Below are 16,718 nucleotides of genomic sequence, written 5' to 3'. Positions count from 1 at the left end.
TGATTGCCCCCTTCATCTCCTCCTCTGGCTGCTCTTCCTCCTCATTTCCTCTCTCAGACAGCTATCTATCTCTTGCTTAGGGTGGAAACATCCACTGGTGCTCCTCTGGCTGAGCCAAGTACAGCAGAAGCAGAGAAGAGAAGCGTCCGCCAGCAGTTCTCTGTCTGAGCCTTGTACAGGTGAGCTCATTCCTGCATCTGGCTGTATTAAGGGCCCACAGGTGATGAAAAGATACGCAGTGACTTTCAAGGAGTCACCTGCTGTTTTACATGCAGCTCCATGAGTACTTTCGCACTGAGGTGACCCAGAGTGGGATCATATAGTTTCCCCCTCCCCCTTCTACTCCTTCATCTGCCCTGCACAGCTACTGGACAAGTCTGGGGGTCTCCCTACACACTGATCATAGAACAAACCTCACCTCAATATTTCATAAGACAATCACAATTTGCACTTATTTTCAAATTTCTACTTTGAACATGCAGTTTTTGTCCATGTCAGAGGCCCTATCAATAAATCTTTTACTAATCTGCAGAATACTAACAGGAGTCTGCAAATGGATTTGATAGAATTAACTATCCAGTGGTTTCACCATCTAGAATCCACTGTGAAATGAATTATGTATTCCATTCCTCTGAATGCACAGACTTACTGGAGCACAAAGGACAGCATCTCAACTGGGGATTCGGCTAATAATGAAATAACCCAATGTTCTCGGCAGCCATCACTATGGTCACTATTTATGAATGCTGCTCCACTCCCTACTCAGCTGGGTTGGCCAGCTGTAACCTTCTGTTTTCTAAGTTTCAGTATCTAAGTACACTGGCTGTACAGTTTGCCTTCTCCAAAACAGCAGAGTCAAAAGAAGAATCATCTAAAAAGCGCTGCATTACAGGGAGCAAGCCAGGCCAAATCAGATTTCAGCTGCTATTATTCATGAAAATCAACTATCCATATCCTCTTAAAAAAACCCCACAACTATGCCAAGTCTCTGTTTATTATTGTATATATGAATAGATACATTCTATCTAATGTACTTCTACTGACCCCATTGCTGTAACACTGACCACCTCACAATCTTGAATGTATTTACCCTCACAATATCCCAGTGGGGCAGCGCAATGCTAGTCATCTCTATTGTACAGATGAGAAACGAAAGTGACTTGACAAGGTCACTCAGGAAGCCTAGGACAGAGCAAGGAATTGAACCTGATTCTCCCAAGTCCCAGGCTAGTGTCCTAACCACTGGGACTACAATGCGTGTAATACATTGGTGGCTTTATATTTTGCCACTCCCAAAACTAAACAGTAAAGAAATGTTAGGGCTAGCCTCACATCTTAGTCCACAGGCAACACACATTTCACTACCGACAGGCCCTCCATTTCCAAACAGATTCGTGAGTGTAAGAGAGAGATGCAACTGCTACAGAGCACATGCTACTAGGAAACATTATAATTGTAGGCTTGTGTTAAGCTTGAGATTTGAGGACCACACAGAAGCAGCACTCTAAGTTAAGACATTACACACATGGGTCAGCTGAAAACAGGCACTTGGGCAAATAAAAGCAGACAGTATTGTAATCAGGATGGTACTCAGATGATTTTCTCTATGTGTATGTCAGTAGAAGGGAGGAGGATATAGTTCCATGGCTTTCAGGCATGACACCTTTGCGGTAAGGAGAATTATACAAAGCAAGTGCACATTAGGGAAGCACTAGCTTCCTCCTTCCTGGTGTTCCCAACACTGGTTAAAAGAGAAAATGAGACTGACCATTTTCTTCTGAAACCTTAACAGGCGTTTGTTTGCATCACAAAAACACCCGCCCCCCAACTTCCCATTATTCTTCTCTGCTCAAGAGAAGCAAGGGCCAGATTAGTAAAGGGGTTTGCATGTCATGACTGAGGTACACTGCCAGAGCTATGAACAGGAAGTTTGTGTTATGTTTACCTTCATTATGTCTGGTTCCAACTAGTGCTGTAGGTCTCACTTTGTCACAATCAGTGTCATATTAAAAATGCGGAAAATTTGTATTTTTTTTTTTTTAGTGCCTGGAAAAAAAATTGGATTGATAGCACTGGAGACTGAAGTCCTTTAATGATTATATGACATACACACACATACATACCATACTATGTACATGATGTAGAAAAGATTAATCCTCTAAAAAAAAAAAAGAAAAAAAAAAAAAAGGTTGTTTCATACTTTAAATGAGAACTTTCCACAGTGCCACTCTAGAGCAATGTTCTCAGATGGCCCTGCCCTTAAACATCTGGCATGATTTTCATTAGTCGTCATAATGCTGTGCCTAGAAGGAAGCTGGTTTTCAGAAACCAAATGTTTTCAATATTACAGATCACAAAAAACCCAGCACAGTTTCATTATAATCCAGACAACTGCAGCCAGCTAGTTAGGCCAGAGTTATTTCATGTGTTGTTCTACCATGTCTCTATTGCTAGGAAACAAACAAATGCCCATTAGTTCCAGTTCCACAGTGGCATTAGTCATTGTTTAGTTATGCAAGTAGCCTTGGTGAATGAGCAATACAAGGCTTTTTATCTGCACTCCACACATGCACTGGCTGTTTTTGCCTACTCATCAATAGGTCTGAACTGCAGAAACACAGTTACAGGAAATCTAAGGCACTGACTGGTTCATACTGGAGTGAAGCACTTTTACTTAATCATAGGGACTCCCCATATCTTTGCATTAACTTTAGGCCATCTTCTGTTTTACATTAGCTTCAAAGCACCAGTTCTGGATGTTATTTTTTTTTAAAAAGGCTTATGAAACCACAAATCAGTGTGTAAATGCTCTCTGACAGTTCACAGAGCACATATTATTCTCAGTGGTATTTGCTGTATGGAAAATGGTCTACAAATGTGTGGTTTGAACACCTGTAAGTAAACTGTGCTGTAAACTACAGAGAAATATTGAGCCAGATTTATCCCGAGCATAAAGTGGTTTGGGAACAGCAGATCAATTCCTGGAAGGGGTGCTTCACGTCACTCAGTGCTGAGCAATCTGGCCAATTAAAGAACAAAATCAACAAGATCTAAAGGATAGTTTAGTCTCTAATCAGGCAAATGGCTGATGGTTGTGATGCCAGGTCTTGAGTGGGGAATATAAAAGCAAAAGTAAAATGAGAGATCCTTATGGTTCCAAGAAGAAAGCAGAGAAACCACAGCGGATAAAAAGATTAAAAAGCATCCACAGAAGATGATCCTTTATCATGGTCTTATGGTGCACTCTCTGCAGTGTTTTAATCAAAGGAGAGCATTAGTTTGAATCTCAGACCACTATGTCATTGTAGTATCCTGTGTATTTAAGAGCAATGGCCAATATGTGGAAAACTACACCCTAAAAGAAACAGAAGTGAAACTGCTGTACCTCAATCTGCAATGAGCTTCTGTGTACAAAACAATTTTAAACCAATATTGAGATGAAGGAACACACCCAGAAAACAAACAGAACTTCTGGGACCACTTTATGTCAAAGATTCATAGAAGGGAAAAACAAAACAACACAACACAGAGAGTTGAAATAAAGTGAACATATTTACTATATATCTATAGAGCCACTGAGCATGGAGTCTCCCCTCTATAGATTGCAAATGACAATTAAGCTTGCACTCACAGGGTACTTCTACCACAATATTTTGCTCCCATTTTGCAGCAATGGTGTTGAAAACATCTGACCCCCGTTTCCACTACTACTTCACAATAGCTACCACCAATGCAGCTGTACAATTGCTAGAAGCAGGTACCAAATTTTATAGTGTAGACAACCCCATAAGTGCCCTCCATTAAGACTGACTCATAATATCCCTCTGAGGTGAGTGTTATTATCTTTGATTTGTAGATGGGGAAAACAAATTTCATCTGGCTCAGTTCTAACACAAAACCTCATTTATGGGAAATTATTCTCAAGCCCACTATGCTTTCTGAGAACCTAATCCAACTCCCAATTAAGTCAATTTGGGAGTTTTCCCACTGATTTCAGTGGGAGTTGGACTGGCCTCTAAATTTTAATTAAATCATGAGTAACAAGATAACCTGAGTGTTTTTTTTGTTTAAACCTTACAAGCTGTAGGGAAAGACAACATATGGCACATCTGCTTCTGAACCCAAGAGACAAAACAAACTGGAACTCTTTCTTCCTAACAGACAAGCCTAAAGTATGTTCTCCTTCTGATATATACACATAACTCCTAGAAGTGCATGTTCCATACATCCAGCAGAGAATATACAGAAGTTATTCACCTGACAAAGATATTTACCTTTACACAATAAAACATAAGAGTGTAATTTAAAATACCAACCACCATTTCCCAGAAAACAATCTATTCAAAATGATATGCTCACACATTCTACATTAAATGATAATGGCAGATTATGGAGATTGGCAACCCTCCAAGGAAAGCATGCTGTATTAATAACTCACCCTTCTCTCTTTTGTAGTAATATTTCCTTAGAGGAACAATGCCCACTTGAACTAGTTTAAAATTGACTTTTTTTTTAAATCCATTTTCTGACAGAGTATCTCAAACAACATGTCCTGAAATGTACAACTATTATTGCTAAGAAAGCTTTAAGATATTTAGGCACCTTACAGTTATTGAATTAGATGTGTAACTTCCTTTGAGGATCTGGGCTAAAATGACTAGCCAACTGAGTGTACAGGGGGAACAGTGTAACTGATTATACAAAGCTCTTTCAAGTGCAAAAAGTAAACAAACTGGGGGGGAAAACTGTCCCCTTTAACTTTGTCTGAGTCTAATGGTAGGTGTTATCTGTAACAATAGGCATACAATTCTCAGAAAGAAGTGTGATATTTCAAGTTGATGGTTTCCCTTCAACATTAAAACAGTTGTTCCATCTCACAGTCAACATGAACATAGTTTCATTTCACCATTTCCTTCCATAAGCCAGTGGCAAGTTAACAACTTTGCATGGGTTAACAGAAGTCATGGTTTCTAATGAAATCAGTTAGTAAAAGTATATTTTTTCTTAATGGTGCTTTTCAACAGGAAATTTTTAAATAAAAAAAAACAGAAGGCGGAGCCAAAAATCACACAGTGAGAGAAGTGTGACAGTGGGGAGACTGCTGTGGTCTAAGCAACTGACTTGGAGCCAGGAACTCTTTAGTTCTAATCCAAGCTCAGACTCCTTCTGAGACCTTGGACAAGACACTTAACCTCTCTGTATCTCAGTTTCTCTATCAATAAAATTAAGTAATATGTGCCACTCTCACAAGGAGGATGTGAAACTTAACTGGTTAATGGTGTCCAAGTATACCTGCTGGTGCAGAGAGGTACAAATTTTGCTTCCCTGACCAGCAGCGTGCAATGACCCCTGGTAGAATTCACACTCAGGGGAGGGCAGGCAGCATTGCAGTACTCACCTTTCCTCAAAATTCTGCAGGGTGACAACAGCTTTAAGCTGCACCTGGGGTGCCATATGAGAACCCCTATGTCAGATTGCCTAGGGGGATGCAATGATACAGCACATTGCATATCCAACTTGGCAACATTCTCCCCGCCTACATTGCTCACTTTTGTGGCTATGCCAGCTCCCTGGTAGACGACAAGCTGCGGGTGCCTTGTGGTACCAAAACTCCTGCTCCCCTGGTACATTTTCTGCCATCACAGAAGCCCGAATAACCCAAGGCTGAATCTAGCTCTATGTCTGCATAGCATTTGAACAAGGCTATAGCTGCCAAGTATTACTACATCCAGGACAGGAGGAGGTGTGTTGTATGATTCAGAATCCTTGAAATATAGAGCCCCAAACATTATGATCTATAAAGGTACCCAACTAGAATGTCACTATTTTTATTTCAATAGTGATAACTGGGGGCTGTTCAGTACTACAGAGTTAGGGACTCAACTTCTTACCAGGGCAAGCAGAGGCAAACATTGGCAAGGCATGTTCCTCCTGGTTCCGCTGGCGATACCGCTGCACAAATTCCTTCTGGCTCTCCAGGATACTGAAATCAGCAGCTATAGTGGTGTCAAATACATAATGCACTCCTAAGAAACAAAGGGACAAGAATATAATGAATTAACTTCTGGAGTGTTTTGCATCTCACAGACCTTCTTCCTCCTCTCCAGGTTTTTAAGTAACCTTTACAACCTCAAAGAAACAATGCGCAAACCCTGCTTGCCCTTCATTTTTTCGTACAATTTTAACATCTGCAGCGTACTTTAACAACAAATGCCATTAAACTGAAAGCACATTGTCTGTGTCGCAGATTTTAAAAACGCTGCTGACTTGTTAATAATACAAACTCCTTCAAAGCTTCAAAAGGAAATCTGTTTCCTTATAGAAAGTTTGCCATTTGGTGCACTCCTGCACCCTATTGCAGAAGACAACTGGGCTGCTGGCAATGACTCAAACCATGAAGATTCTTTTACAACCAATATTTTGAGTGCATGCTTATACTTATCTAAACAAATTTTTATATCCCTGCAATGGGACAACCTTCCACTGATGCACTTGCCTAAATACTTATAAATATCTGCACAATGTTCTGTGTATCACCAAAGACCTCCCATCTATTTACCTGTAAGTGTGCTCCTATAGAACTATAAAAGATTATATATACCATTGTACCTAATATAAAGTATTCACAGATAATGTAAACAATCTAAAAAACATTTCTTTTGGGGCCCACCAATACTTATAGTGTTCCTCCCAAATAATTATTTCCCTTATTAAGGGGAAAAAACAGATCAGTTACACACATATATAAGATTTGTTCTGTGCAAAACTATGGCATAGACCTTGGAGGAGAAAAAGCTCTTTCTGTTACCTATTTAATTAAGAAAAGCTATAGGAAAGAGAAGAACAGTTTTAGCACAACGGTACACATATAGGAAGTGTTAGGAGCACATGGTATACAAGGCATCAAAAAAGTATAGCTTTTATATCAAATAAAGAGACACTGCACTGCTTGGAGAAAGTTGTGTTAATTACTTTGAATAAGAACAAGGCAACAGAATTTCTAAGAATCTATTATCAGGGCTCAAAATCTAAAAGGATTGGTCTGCCAGCACCAAGGGTAAAATTCCCTTCAGTAAAGTCATATGGTAAAATCCTGACTTGACTGAGATCAATGATAAAACTCCTGTTGACTTCAGTGTGGGCAGGATTTCCCCCATGGACTGGAAATTAGACGGTGACAGTCACTGGTGTTATTTCTAATAATCTGTAATCTTTTCCATTAACTAAAACTCCCAGTTTCTTTTGAAACAGTTGGGGCTTCCTTCTGCTTTCACTTGGCAACATGTCACATGTTGCAGAACTTGACAAATGGGGCAATAGTTCTATCTTCCTTACATCAAACTGACCCTTTACAGGGAGGCCCAATAATGAGACTCACCACTCCCAGAGGGCTGTAGGTGGTTCAGAACTGGCTGCTTTCTTAAACAATTTGTCACATACCTTTCCAAAACTACTTTTTCTTGAGACAGTTTCAGCAAATAAGGAGGTTGGTGCCTGTATTTCCATGGGAAAACAACACCACACATTTTTGCTCCTGCTAAATATATTTTTCAGTTTAAGTCACATGGGGTAAAGTAACTCTGAGAAAGTACTTTGTAGGAGCTCTCTCTAAATGTGATGAAGACATAGGAGGATACAGCTGTACTCCAAATCAATTACCCCTGTGCATTTGCATTTCCTGCCCCAATGAGACTGCCTACATGTAACTACAGTTCTCTTCTAAATCCAGGGTTATCAGCCACCTCTAACAGGAAAGAAATAAACCCTTTGTCCTCAGTGGCTCTCAGCTTGTGGTCCGCAAACCTTTGGAGGTCCACAGACAATGTCTAAGATTTTCAAAGGGGTCGCCACCTCCATTCAAACTTTTTAGGGGTCCGCAAATGAAAAAAGGTTGAGAACCACTGCTCTAGCTAGTTTGGATACTCATAGCAGTGAAGCTGTGGCAGCACGAGTTTCAGCATTGGCTATACAAGCCCGCTCAGGAACCCAGGTACTTACTCAGACAGCTGGGCTACACTGAAGTGCATGCTATTGCAGCTTCAATGTTATTGGCACCCAAACTACCTAACTTAAAGATAGCTCAGGGATTTCATCATCTGCTGCAGTCACATCTCTGGTTGTAGTGAAACATGCTTTCAGCTTCAATGTCAATGGTCCAGATCTTGGCCACAGAACCACAGACGTGCATGTATAATGGAGGAAAAACAGTTTGTTAAAGAAACAGATTTCAATTTGAAGCTTCCGAAGAGTCATTAGAAACAAAAAAAATGACAAAGAAGTCTGTGGAAGATAACTCAATAACGTCCTTAAACTCTCTTCCCAACCCCTACTGCACTGCTTCAAGTACATTTCTGGGATGGGTATTGATATATCATGGCAAATAACTTCGACTACACTCTTTCAAAGCACTTCTAAACAACTGCAGAACAGTATCTTATGACTGTTCAGTGCAGCAAAATTATGCCAGGGAAGCAAAAACCCAAGATAACCCTGCTGTGTTCTCCCAGTGTAATAATGAATCTGAACTTACCAAGACTTTTGAGGAAACCACAGAGTCTCTTGACTGCATCGTTTACACAGAGATTGAATTTAGCAGCAAAATAAGGCAATGACTGAGGGCATATAGACACTGCCAACACTTTGTGTTTTGAGGTATCACATTTCTGGAAAACAAAGCATACAAGTGGATTATTACAACAGCATAAAGTGCCTCTCCTTCTCCTCCCCTCCCCCCACCCCCAAGAGTGACTCCTCTAATTTCCTATGCTTTAAACAAACATACCATGAAAGCCCCAATCAAGCAACTACCATCCTTCTTATTGAGCATGGAATGGAATTTCCTTCTGATTCTGTTAATGCTGAACCTTAATCAGCTGGAGAGGTTGCTGTTTTATGATCTAAGGGAATTCCACCCCTCCTAGGATAACCATATCCTTGGCCTGTAAAGCAGGCAGGGAGAGTTAAAGAATCAACACTTACAGGATTGTGATATAAGGGAAGCATGATGCTCCCCAAATATGGGAAGAGCTTGGAAACAATGTGCTTGATATAGGTGTTTAGATTAATGTTTACAGGGACATGGAGGTTTGAAATTTTAAATTTGATCCTTCAAATGAAGGATGTAATCCTGAGAGATGCCCAGCGGCCTTAACAGGAGCTGAGGGTATTCAGCGGGACTGGACCCTAAACAAACTAACCCAATAATGCTATACAAGCACAAATTGAGTGGTTTTGGCAGAAGAACTAAAGACTGATATGCAAACATTTTGGTGAGGATGACATCTACTTGAAGATGTACACTTTGTGTTTTAGTTAGGACTTGATGTCTGTCATATATGTTCCTCACCAACAATAGTGGAAGACTTAGAAGACACAAACAATAGAACAGAAATAGACACTATAGAGAAATCCTGCACCAGGTGACTGGATAGAAATTAGAAATACAAGAAACCAATGATTCTGCAACATTTAAATCTTTATCTCACACAACCACATCATGCTATAGAATAAAACCAGTCCTAAAAACTGGCTAGACTATTCTGGGAGGAATCTGCACGCTGACAGCACTTAGATATATCAAACAGTGGAGAGAGCAGTATCAGTTTCAATTAAAAATAAAATTTCAGGAGTAGCTGTTCCCCCTTGGTGAGAGTACCACAGTCTGTTAGATCATTAAGTCATTGTCAAAATCAGCAAACTCAGGTACCGTATGTATTAGAAAGGCTACCAAAGAACCACCCTGAACAATAAAATGGCACCATCTTTGTGTCAGACAGAGACAGAAAATATGATTTTATTTATTTTGCAAGAGGAAAGAACCCAAGACACAGCAAATAGATCCTCTTTTGAATACACACCTTTCAAACGTATCTGGTATCATTCATACCTTAAAACATGTACTAGAAACTAATGAGACACTCCCTCTAATGTTTGCAGCCAGGTCTTTGATAACTGATAATTTCATACCTTGCGCATATTATGTTATCTCAAACTTTCACCTGGATCACAGAAAACCAAAATGCCTCCAATATTTAACAACACTATAAACTGCATGCCCTAGAGTTTATTACTGAAGTTATGCGATAATCATCACACTTTGCCAATAGCTTCTTACTTGTGCAGTTACAGAATACATCTCATAAGATTTAGGTGACAGTCATGATCTTGCTTTCACTGAAGCATTTTATTGAAGTGCTTTAAGTGCTATACTGTTCAAGGGGCATTAGTTATCACTCTCTCCTCACACCACAAAGCCTCAATTTGCCTTGGGGAATGAAATGGCTTAGTCGCTATCTCACATCCTTCCTCTCATGCAAAATCCTGCATGCTTTTGGTCACTTCACCTTATTAAGGTTGAGTATGCGAAAGAGCTCCTTCTGATTCTGCTGGAAAATCCTGACGCTTTCTTCCGATGTCATACAGTTGTCACAAGCTAAGCAGTCACTAAGGAATATTTTAGCACTAGCCAATTTATGGAATTCACTTTTCTGGAAACAAAGAGATTGGATAAATTAACTTTCAGGGCCTTTGCATTGACTTATTTAAACTCCAACTGTAGTTCTATTATTTTGTTAAAAACACAACTGTCCCCTTCATGTGTGTGTGTGTAACATTTAAAATCAGAAAATGGTCTGGTCAGTACCTCTTGATTTCTCAGCCCCTCTATCATTATTAAACTGTATTACTATACACCAAAGCATTTTGAGATATTGTGTAGTATCTTCCGGAAGACCCTGTAGCCAAACAATTTCAAACTTGAGGTTTTAAAGTTAAGCATCTAATCCATATTTAGGCACCTTAAGTTGCTTGATTTGCAGAGGCATTGAGCACCCAGAGCTTCCATTAACTTCACAGGCAATTGTGAGTACTTATACTGTGAGGCTTCTTCAATACCTAATATGGATTTACATGATTAACATCAGACACACAAGTCTGAAAACTTTGGCGATAGTTTTTATTAAAGGCACAAAACAAAGTAAAGGTCAAATCGTGCTCACTTGAGTCAGGCAAATTATCCCATGACCTAAGCAAGATGAGTTCCAGGTCTAGGGCAAGCAAGTATTGGCCCTAAAGTTGCATTGTCTTTATGTTATATTATATGAATGACAGCTCTGTATTTATGGATGGAACACTGTTAGTCAGTTTGGGGGAGGAGGGACTTCTAGACAGAAGGGAGAGACTCCCAGCCCTCTTGCAAAATCTCAGACTAAAGGTGTTGTTTGATGTAATTTAGCAAACCAAGTATGAGACCTATAGGAACATTACCTTTCACCTACAATTAGAACATACGTTTGTGTGGTTTGATGGGCCAAGCACCCTTCTCCTCTTCTTTCAGAAGTTACTCATACAAGTAAGAATTTGTAGGATCAATTCTTGCATGGAACTGTTGTCCTGTATACTGCATTTGTCTTGAATCGATCCTACAAACTCTTACTTGTGTAAGTAACTTTTACTCACGTATCCCATTGTCTTTATTTGGACAACTCATGTAAGTAAGGATTTCATAGACTGGACCTGATCAGGTGAGATGCTGAGCAGTCTAAACTTCTACTGATTTAATTGAAATAAGGGTGTTCAGTCCCATGAATGATCAGGCCCTTAGGATGCAAGATGCTTTTTTTGGGGGGGGAAGGGGGGAGAGGGAGATATAGTGTTATTTTAAGTGTTGGTAAAGCATCAGCTGCATGTCATTCTGTAATTATGAACCACATTTATTTGGAGGAGTAAAACTGTAAAAAAGCTTGATTCAGATACAATAAGAACAGACACAAGCCCAACTCATTAAATTCTGTTTTTTCAGCCTTTTCAACTCTTTCTATGAAGCCACTGAAGAAATTATTTCGTGGGAGCTCTGCACTGAGTGCTATGTTTTCAATTTCATCCTTCGTAAGAAATCATCAATGTAATGGGCCTGATTTTCATAGGTGTTGAATACTCACATATCCCATTGACTATAATTGGAGTTCTGGGTGCTCAGCACTTTTGAAAAACCATGCCCTATGTTTGTATGTCTCTCTATCTCAGTTCCTTCTGGATTATTTTCTGTGGATAGTTCTGACACGTAGGACTTTGTTTTATAAGTAGCGTGCACATTTTTATTTGTATATAGCTTACCCTAACTTTTTTTTTTCAAAAGGATAAAAGGGCACAGAACAAAGAAGGATACAAGTCAAAGCAATAATATACCTTAGATTAATAAAGCCATTTAAAAAAAGGAACATTACCTCCTCATTTTCATCATTCGCGCTCAATGCATCAATCGATGTATTTTGCTTGTCATCATTTTTCTGATTTTTACTACATTCCTGAAAGGAGGTCATAGAAAAGTGTGTTATAAACCAAAAAACACTTACTGCTCAAAACCAATTTTTGTAACTAGGTTTATGACTTCAGATTGTGTTACTTGTGCATGTTTTTGTGCACTATGTTTATTACAATGTAAATAATTGATGGGAAGTTCACCTGTTTGGCTTTTACTGCTTTGGTTGTATTTTTAACATCAGGGGCAGGGACAAGAAAAGAGAGCAGGGAGAAATGTACTGTAGTATATATGGCAATCATAACAGTATACCATAAAATAGTCACAAAGCCATTTGAAATGTAATCAGATTATAATGAAAATTGCACATAAAAGATTGCACCACATTAAAGAAAAAAATCAGCATCAGTAAGTTACATTAAACGTTATTTCCATCATAACTTGCCCAGAGAAATAAATATAATTAAACCTTTCCCAGAAAAAAAAACAGGTTATAAATTATTATTTTAATGGTATCAGTAAGGTAGACTACAAGAGGCAATCCCATTTTGAAGTATGCTCTGTGTAGTGACTATCTGTGACCTTGTAATCTGTAACCAAATTCTAATACTGCACCACCCATCTCTGAGATAATATATAAAAAATTCAAGTCACCTAACCGGGCACTGGCTGCAGTTTAGCCCTGCCTTGCTGTATAAAGTTAAGCTCCTCCAGCAGCCCATACTTGCTTTACTTATTAAAAAATGGAAACCCCTTGAAACACAAAGGATCCTCACATTATGTAACAGATCAAGCCTCTGCCTCGGGGGCGGAGTCAAACTACTGCCTGTTTCCAATACATAAAGTCACCATAAGGAAATAGCAACTCACCTTTTTGGTGCAGTTTTCACACTTCATCTGTGAGTCTTTGTCTTACTTTTTGGTCTGTCTAGTCAATCTTGAAAGGTTTTTTTTTTTTACTACAGAAGGGTGTTGAGTCTCTACAGGCAGAGGAAGAATGGAGGAAGCAGATGGAGTTCAATGGCTCTGCTTTTCAGCTCCCTGCAATAATATAGGCACAAAGAGCAAGACATTAGCCCAGCTCTCCCTTCAATTCCTGTTGCCTTTTGTTATTATTGCCCTACTGCCCTCTTATGGCACTCCTCCTGATTGACACTGTCCAAAGCCACAGAGGTGCCCGGGAATGGGAGGGCCTGACTGCACAGCCGCCAATGCGAGCTTCCTGGAGGTGGGAAGGTCCTTTAGTTTCAGACTCTACATCGGGACGGTTTACACATGATCACACGTTTCAGAATGTGCATCCATTGTAATGAGCAGCAAATACCCAGTCCCCGCGCAGCGCAGAGGAAAAGCCTTTAGGAAGATCCGTGTACCAGAGACACTGCCCGCAGTCACCCCGGTGAATGGCTTTAATGCACTGTATAAACACCCCCTGGGAGTACAAATCTGCACTGGCGGCAGAGAACACCTTTTGCTCCGGGGGGTGGGTGGGTGGCGTTGGTCATCCCTGCGTTTGCTACACGCCATCAGCGCACCATGAACATGCAAAACAAGGGGGGCAACCGGGCCGTTCAGGGGAAGGAAGCGAGGCCGGTTCCGCTCCGCCCGAGGGTGGGGAAGGTCCCCACCGTGCATGCGGATCAGAGACCGGCCCTTGGACACTGCTGCTGAGTGCTGCAGAGGCAGGGCCGGCTCCGTGCCGGGGGGTCAGCACAGGTAGGTTCACAGCACCGCCATGGAGGAAGAAAAACTGCTCCAGCTCTGACTCGAGTCTCTTCTGCAGTCTTGCGGCGTCCCCTTTTCTGCCTAAGCGTTTGCTAGCCCCCTTTTCTAGCACGCACACGCACGCACACCCCTCTCTCCCCTGACCCAGTGATCACCAATCGCTCCTCGTGGGCCGCCCCGAGCCAGGGATTGCGATAATCTGCCATGAAAAGATTCAGGATTCTCACGCCCATCGACGATTCCCCCCAGCCGCGGTCGGCACAAGACTGACCATGGCATCCCCACTGCCACCACCGCAAGACATTGCTGTGCACCCCGGCTGCAGAACAAAGGGGGGGAAGCTGGCATTTGTAGGTCTACACAAACACACAGACGTGCAGTCACGAGCTGTAACAACACAACCACCATGCAGCTAAGGGAATGAAAGAGAAGCCTAGAGGGGAAGAGAAAAGAATCAGCTACTGTACCTTGCCGCTTACTGCATTGAACCGAAACACACCGAGTCCCTGGTCGAAAGACATTCAATTGAATGCTATCAAGTCTGGAGCATGCGGCTATTGAAGAGATCACCACCATATATCCGGGGGGGAGGCTGGACTAGGCAGCAGGGGTGGGGAGGCAAGCACAGGCTCCAGGAAAGGAAGAGAAGTGCTCTTCCTTTTCACCTATTATTTTTTGTGAAGCCTTTCTGTCCTGCTTATGCCTGAGCTGCTCCCACGCCAGCCTCCCTTCCCTCCCACTCGGTTGGAAGTGTTCATTGTAGACCTGAGAGCTGTCACGTAGTCCCCGGCACTTGTCTGGAACTGCAAGGAACACAGCGCCTCTCTGCTGCAGAGGAGGTAAAAGCCTGATTCTCACGGCTAAGGCAGAGTGGGGTGCACAGCAAGCTGCAAAGGACTGACATTCGCTTCACACACTAACTGGCACTGCCTTTGTTGAACACTCTTTCCCCCACATCTGCTGTTATCACAGTTACATACAGGATGTGCTTTTCTGGCCTCTCAAAAACAGAAACTAAATTGTATTAAGATACTCCTATATTCATGGAGCTTTTGTGTTGTTTTCACTATGACTATTAAAAACAAACAAAGAAAAACAAGAGAAGTTCTATCAAACTATCTAAACTGCAGACTGACTTGCCCAGGGCCTGAAGGTTGTGCTTACTGCCCATATATTGATTTCAATAACAAATGAACACAATTGCAGAATTTGCTTGTGTTTGTACCTTCCTTGAGAGACAAATAGAAATTGTTTCTATATTTTGTTCACCTGCAATAAGAAAAATTGCCAGAAAGTGGCTTTGCCCACACGCTGCAGTGAGAAGGAAAGCTGTTTGTAGGCTGTATTTGGCCCTTTTGGTGTCCCAAGCATAATTTAAAGAGCTGTTATAAATCAGAAAATGGCATACAGTAGAACTACAAAAAGGTAAATTCTGTAATTACGCACAGATATTACAGATGTTAACTGTAGTCACATTTGCCAGACCAGGACAGTTAACATTAATGACTTACAGAGAGATTGGAATAGCTTTTCTAAGAATGTGCTGCTCTTGAGTTTGTTTGTATGTAACCCTAAAATATTCAACAATTACACAAGGGCAAAACTGCATTCTTCTTTCCTTTTATTCTCCCCTCCCCCTTCTGAGTTTCTCTCTAAGACAGCTCTTTCTGGACAGGAAGGTTATAGGAAAAATCATATTATTACTGCTAAATAAAATGCCAGTGATAATTTCCTGTTTCTATAAGTCCATGATTTAGTGAGCACAAGGTATGTGATTTTACATGTTTCACTTCTCTTTTGTGGCCTTTTAAATTTTAAAGGCTAAAAAATATGACCTTGAATCTGTTTTCATGCAGATCCCAACTGGAAGCCTCAGCTATAATGGCATTATTTAGCACAAAAGTTTTACTTCCCAAAACAGCAGAGATACCACACTCCATGAACAAGAGTCCTATGATTTCAGGTGCAGACCCTTATCCACCTGGATTACAGATTTCAGCATTTTCAGACATTAACACAAAGGTCAAATTCAATATTGCAATCACTTTTCTGTTTTATCCCTTTAAAAAAAACCAAACGTGCAGCTATGCACATCTGTGCAGGAACATTTTACAAATGCATACTGACTTTTTAGAACAAGCACATTCAACTGTAAACAACACCTGGCATTTCCATTCCAGCTGGCCCAAACCACAACTCTTCCACATTAAGTAATTTTGTCCTCTATTACAGCTCTTAAACATTAAATCTTCTAATTGATATATATTATTTGTTAGGCATCAGCAACTTGCTGTACAAGAAACACAGATAATTCCTGCCTGGAGAAGTTTACAGCCAACAGACATGACTCTACAAATACTTTACCTCACTGGAACCATTCACCACAGTGAGCACTATGCTAACTAGTAAGCATTTGCAGGTTTGCACTCTTAAGAGTTCACAATATAACCAAGTCAATGAGAGATGTGTGTGTAACTGAGGGCAAAATGTGGCTAATGACTGAACATCTGCAGGTACTAGAAATCACCTCCTTTCTGAGAAAAAGTTTATGGAAACTACTTGTCATTGTAACTACATAAAATGTAAGATGGGGAACAAGAAATAAGAACAGGGACAGACAAATGATCCAACTAGCCCAGTATCCTGTCTTCCAACAGTGGCCAATGCCAGGTGCTTCAAAGGGAATGAATAGAACAGAACTATCATCGAGAGATCCATCCTCTGTCATTCACCC

At 40.7% G+C, this 16,718-nt stretch overlaps 1 protein-coding gene across 3 annotated transcripts in view; it reads right to left on the bottom strand.

The window, feature by feature from the left end:
* Nucleotides 1-16,718, bottom strand: part of NARF (nuclear prelamin A recognition factor) — a 29,452-nt gene that overhangs the window by 11,190 nt on the left and 1,544 nt on the right. The window contains exons 1-6 of one of the 3 annotated variants that reach the window (XM_067547670.1): nt 14,452-15,041; nt 13,130-13,300; nt 12,225-12,305; nt 10,344-10,487; nt 8,531-8,663; nt 5,892-6,026 (exon numbers count right to left, since the gene is read on the bottom strand). In XM_067547670.1, coding sequence (XP_067403771.1) covers nt 5,892-6,026; nt 8,531-8,663; nt 10,344-10,487; nt 12,225-12,305; nt 13,130-13,156 — 520 coding nt within the window. In that variant the 5' untranslated portion in view covers nt 13,157-13,300; nt 14,452-15,041. Of the gene's footprint in view, nt 1-5,891; nt 6,027-8,530; nt 8,664-10,343; nt 10,488-12,224; nt 12,306-13,129; nt 14,043-14,451; nt 15,042-16,718 lie in introns of those variants that run through there. The other 2 variants (XM_067547671.1, XM_067547672.1) reach the window with 2 other exon arrangements.

This window comes from Emydura macquarii, unplaced genomic scaffold (assembly GCF_026122565.2).
Source record: "Emydura macquarii macquarii isolate MOO-44397 ecotype Brisbane River unplaced genomic scaffold, CSIRO-AGI_Emac_v2 contig_1230, whole genome shotgun sequence".
NCBI lineage: Eukaryota > Metazoa > Chordata > Testudines > Chelidae > Emydura > Emydura macquarii.
Note: the sequence above shows the minus strand (reverse complement) of the source record. Positions and strands in the feature narration are given on the sequence as shown.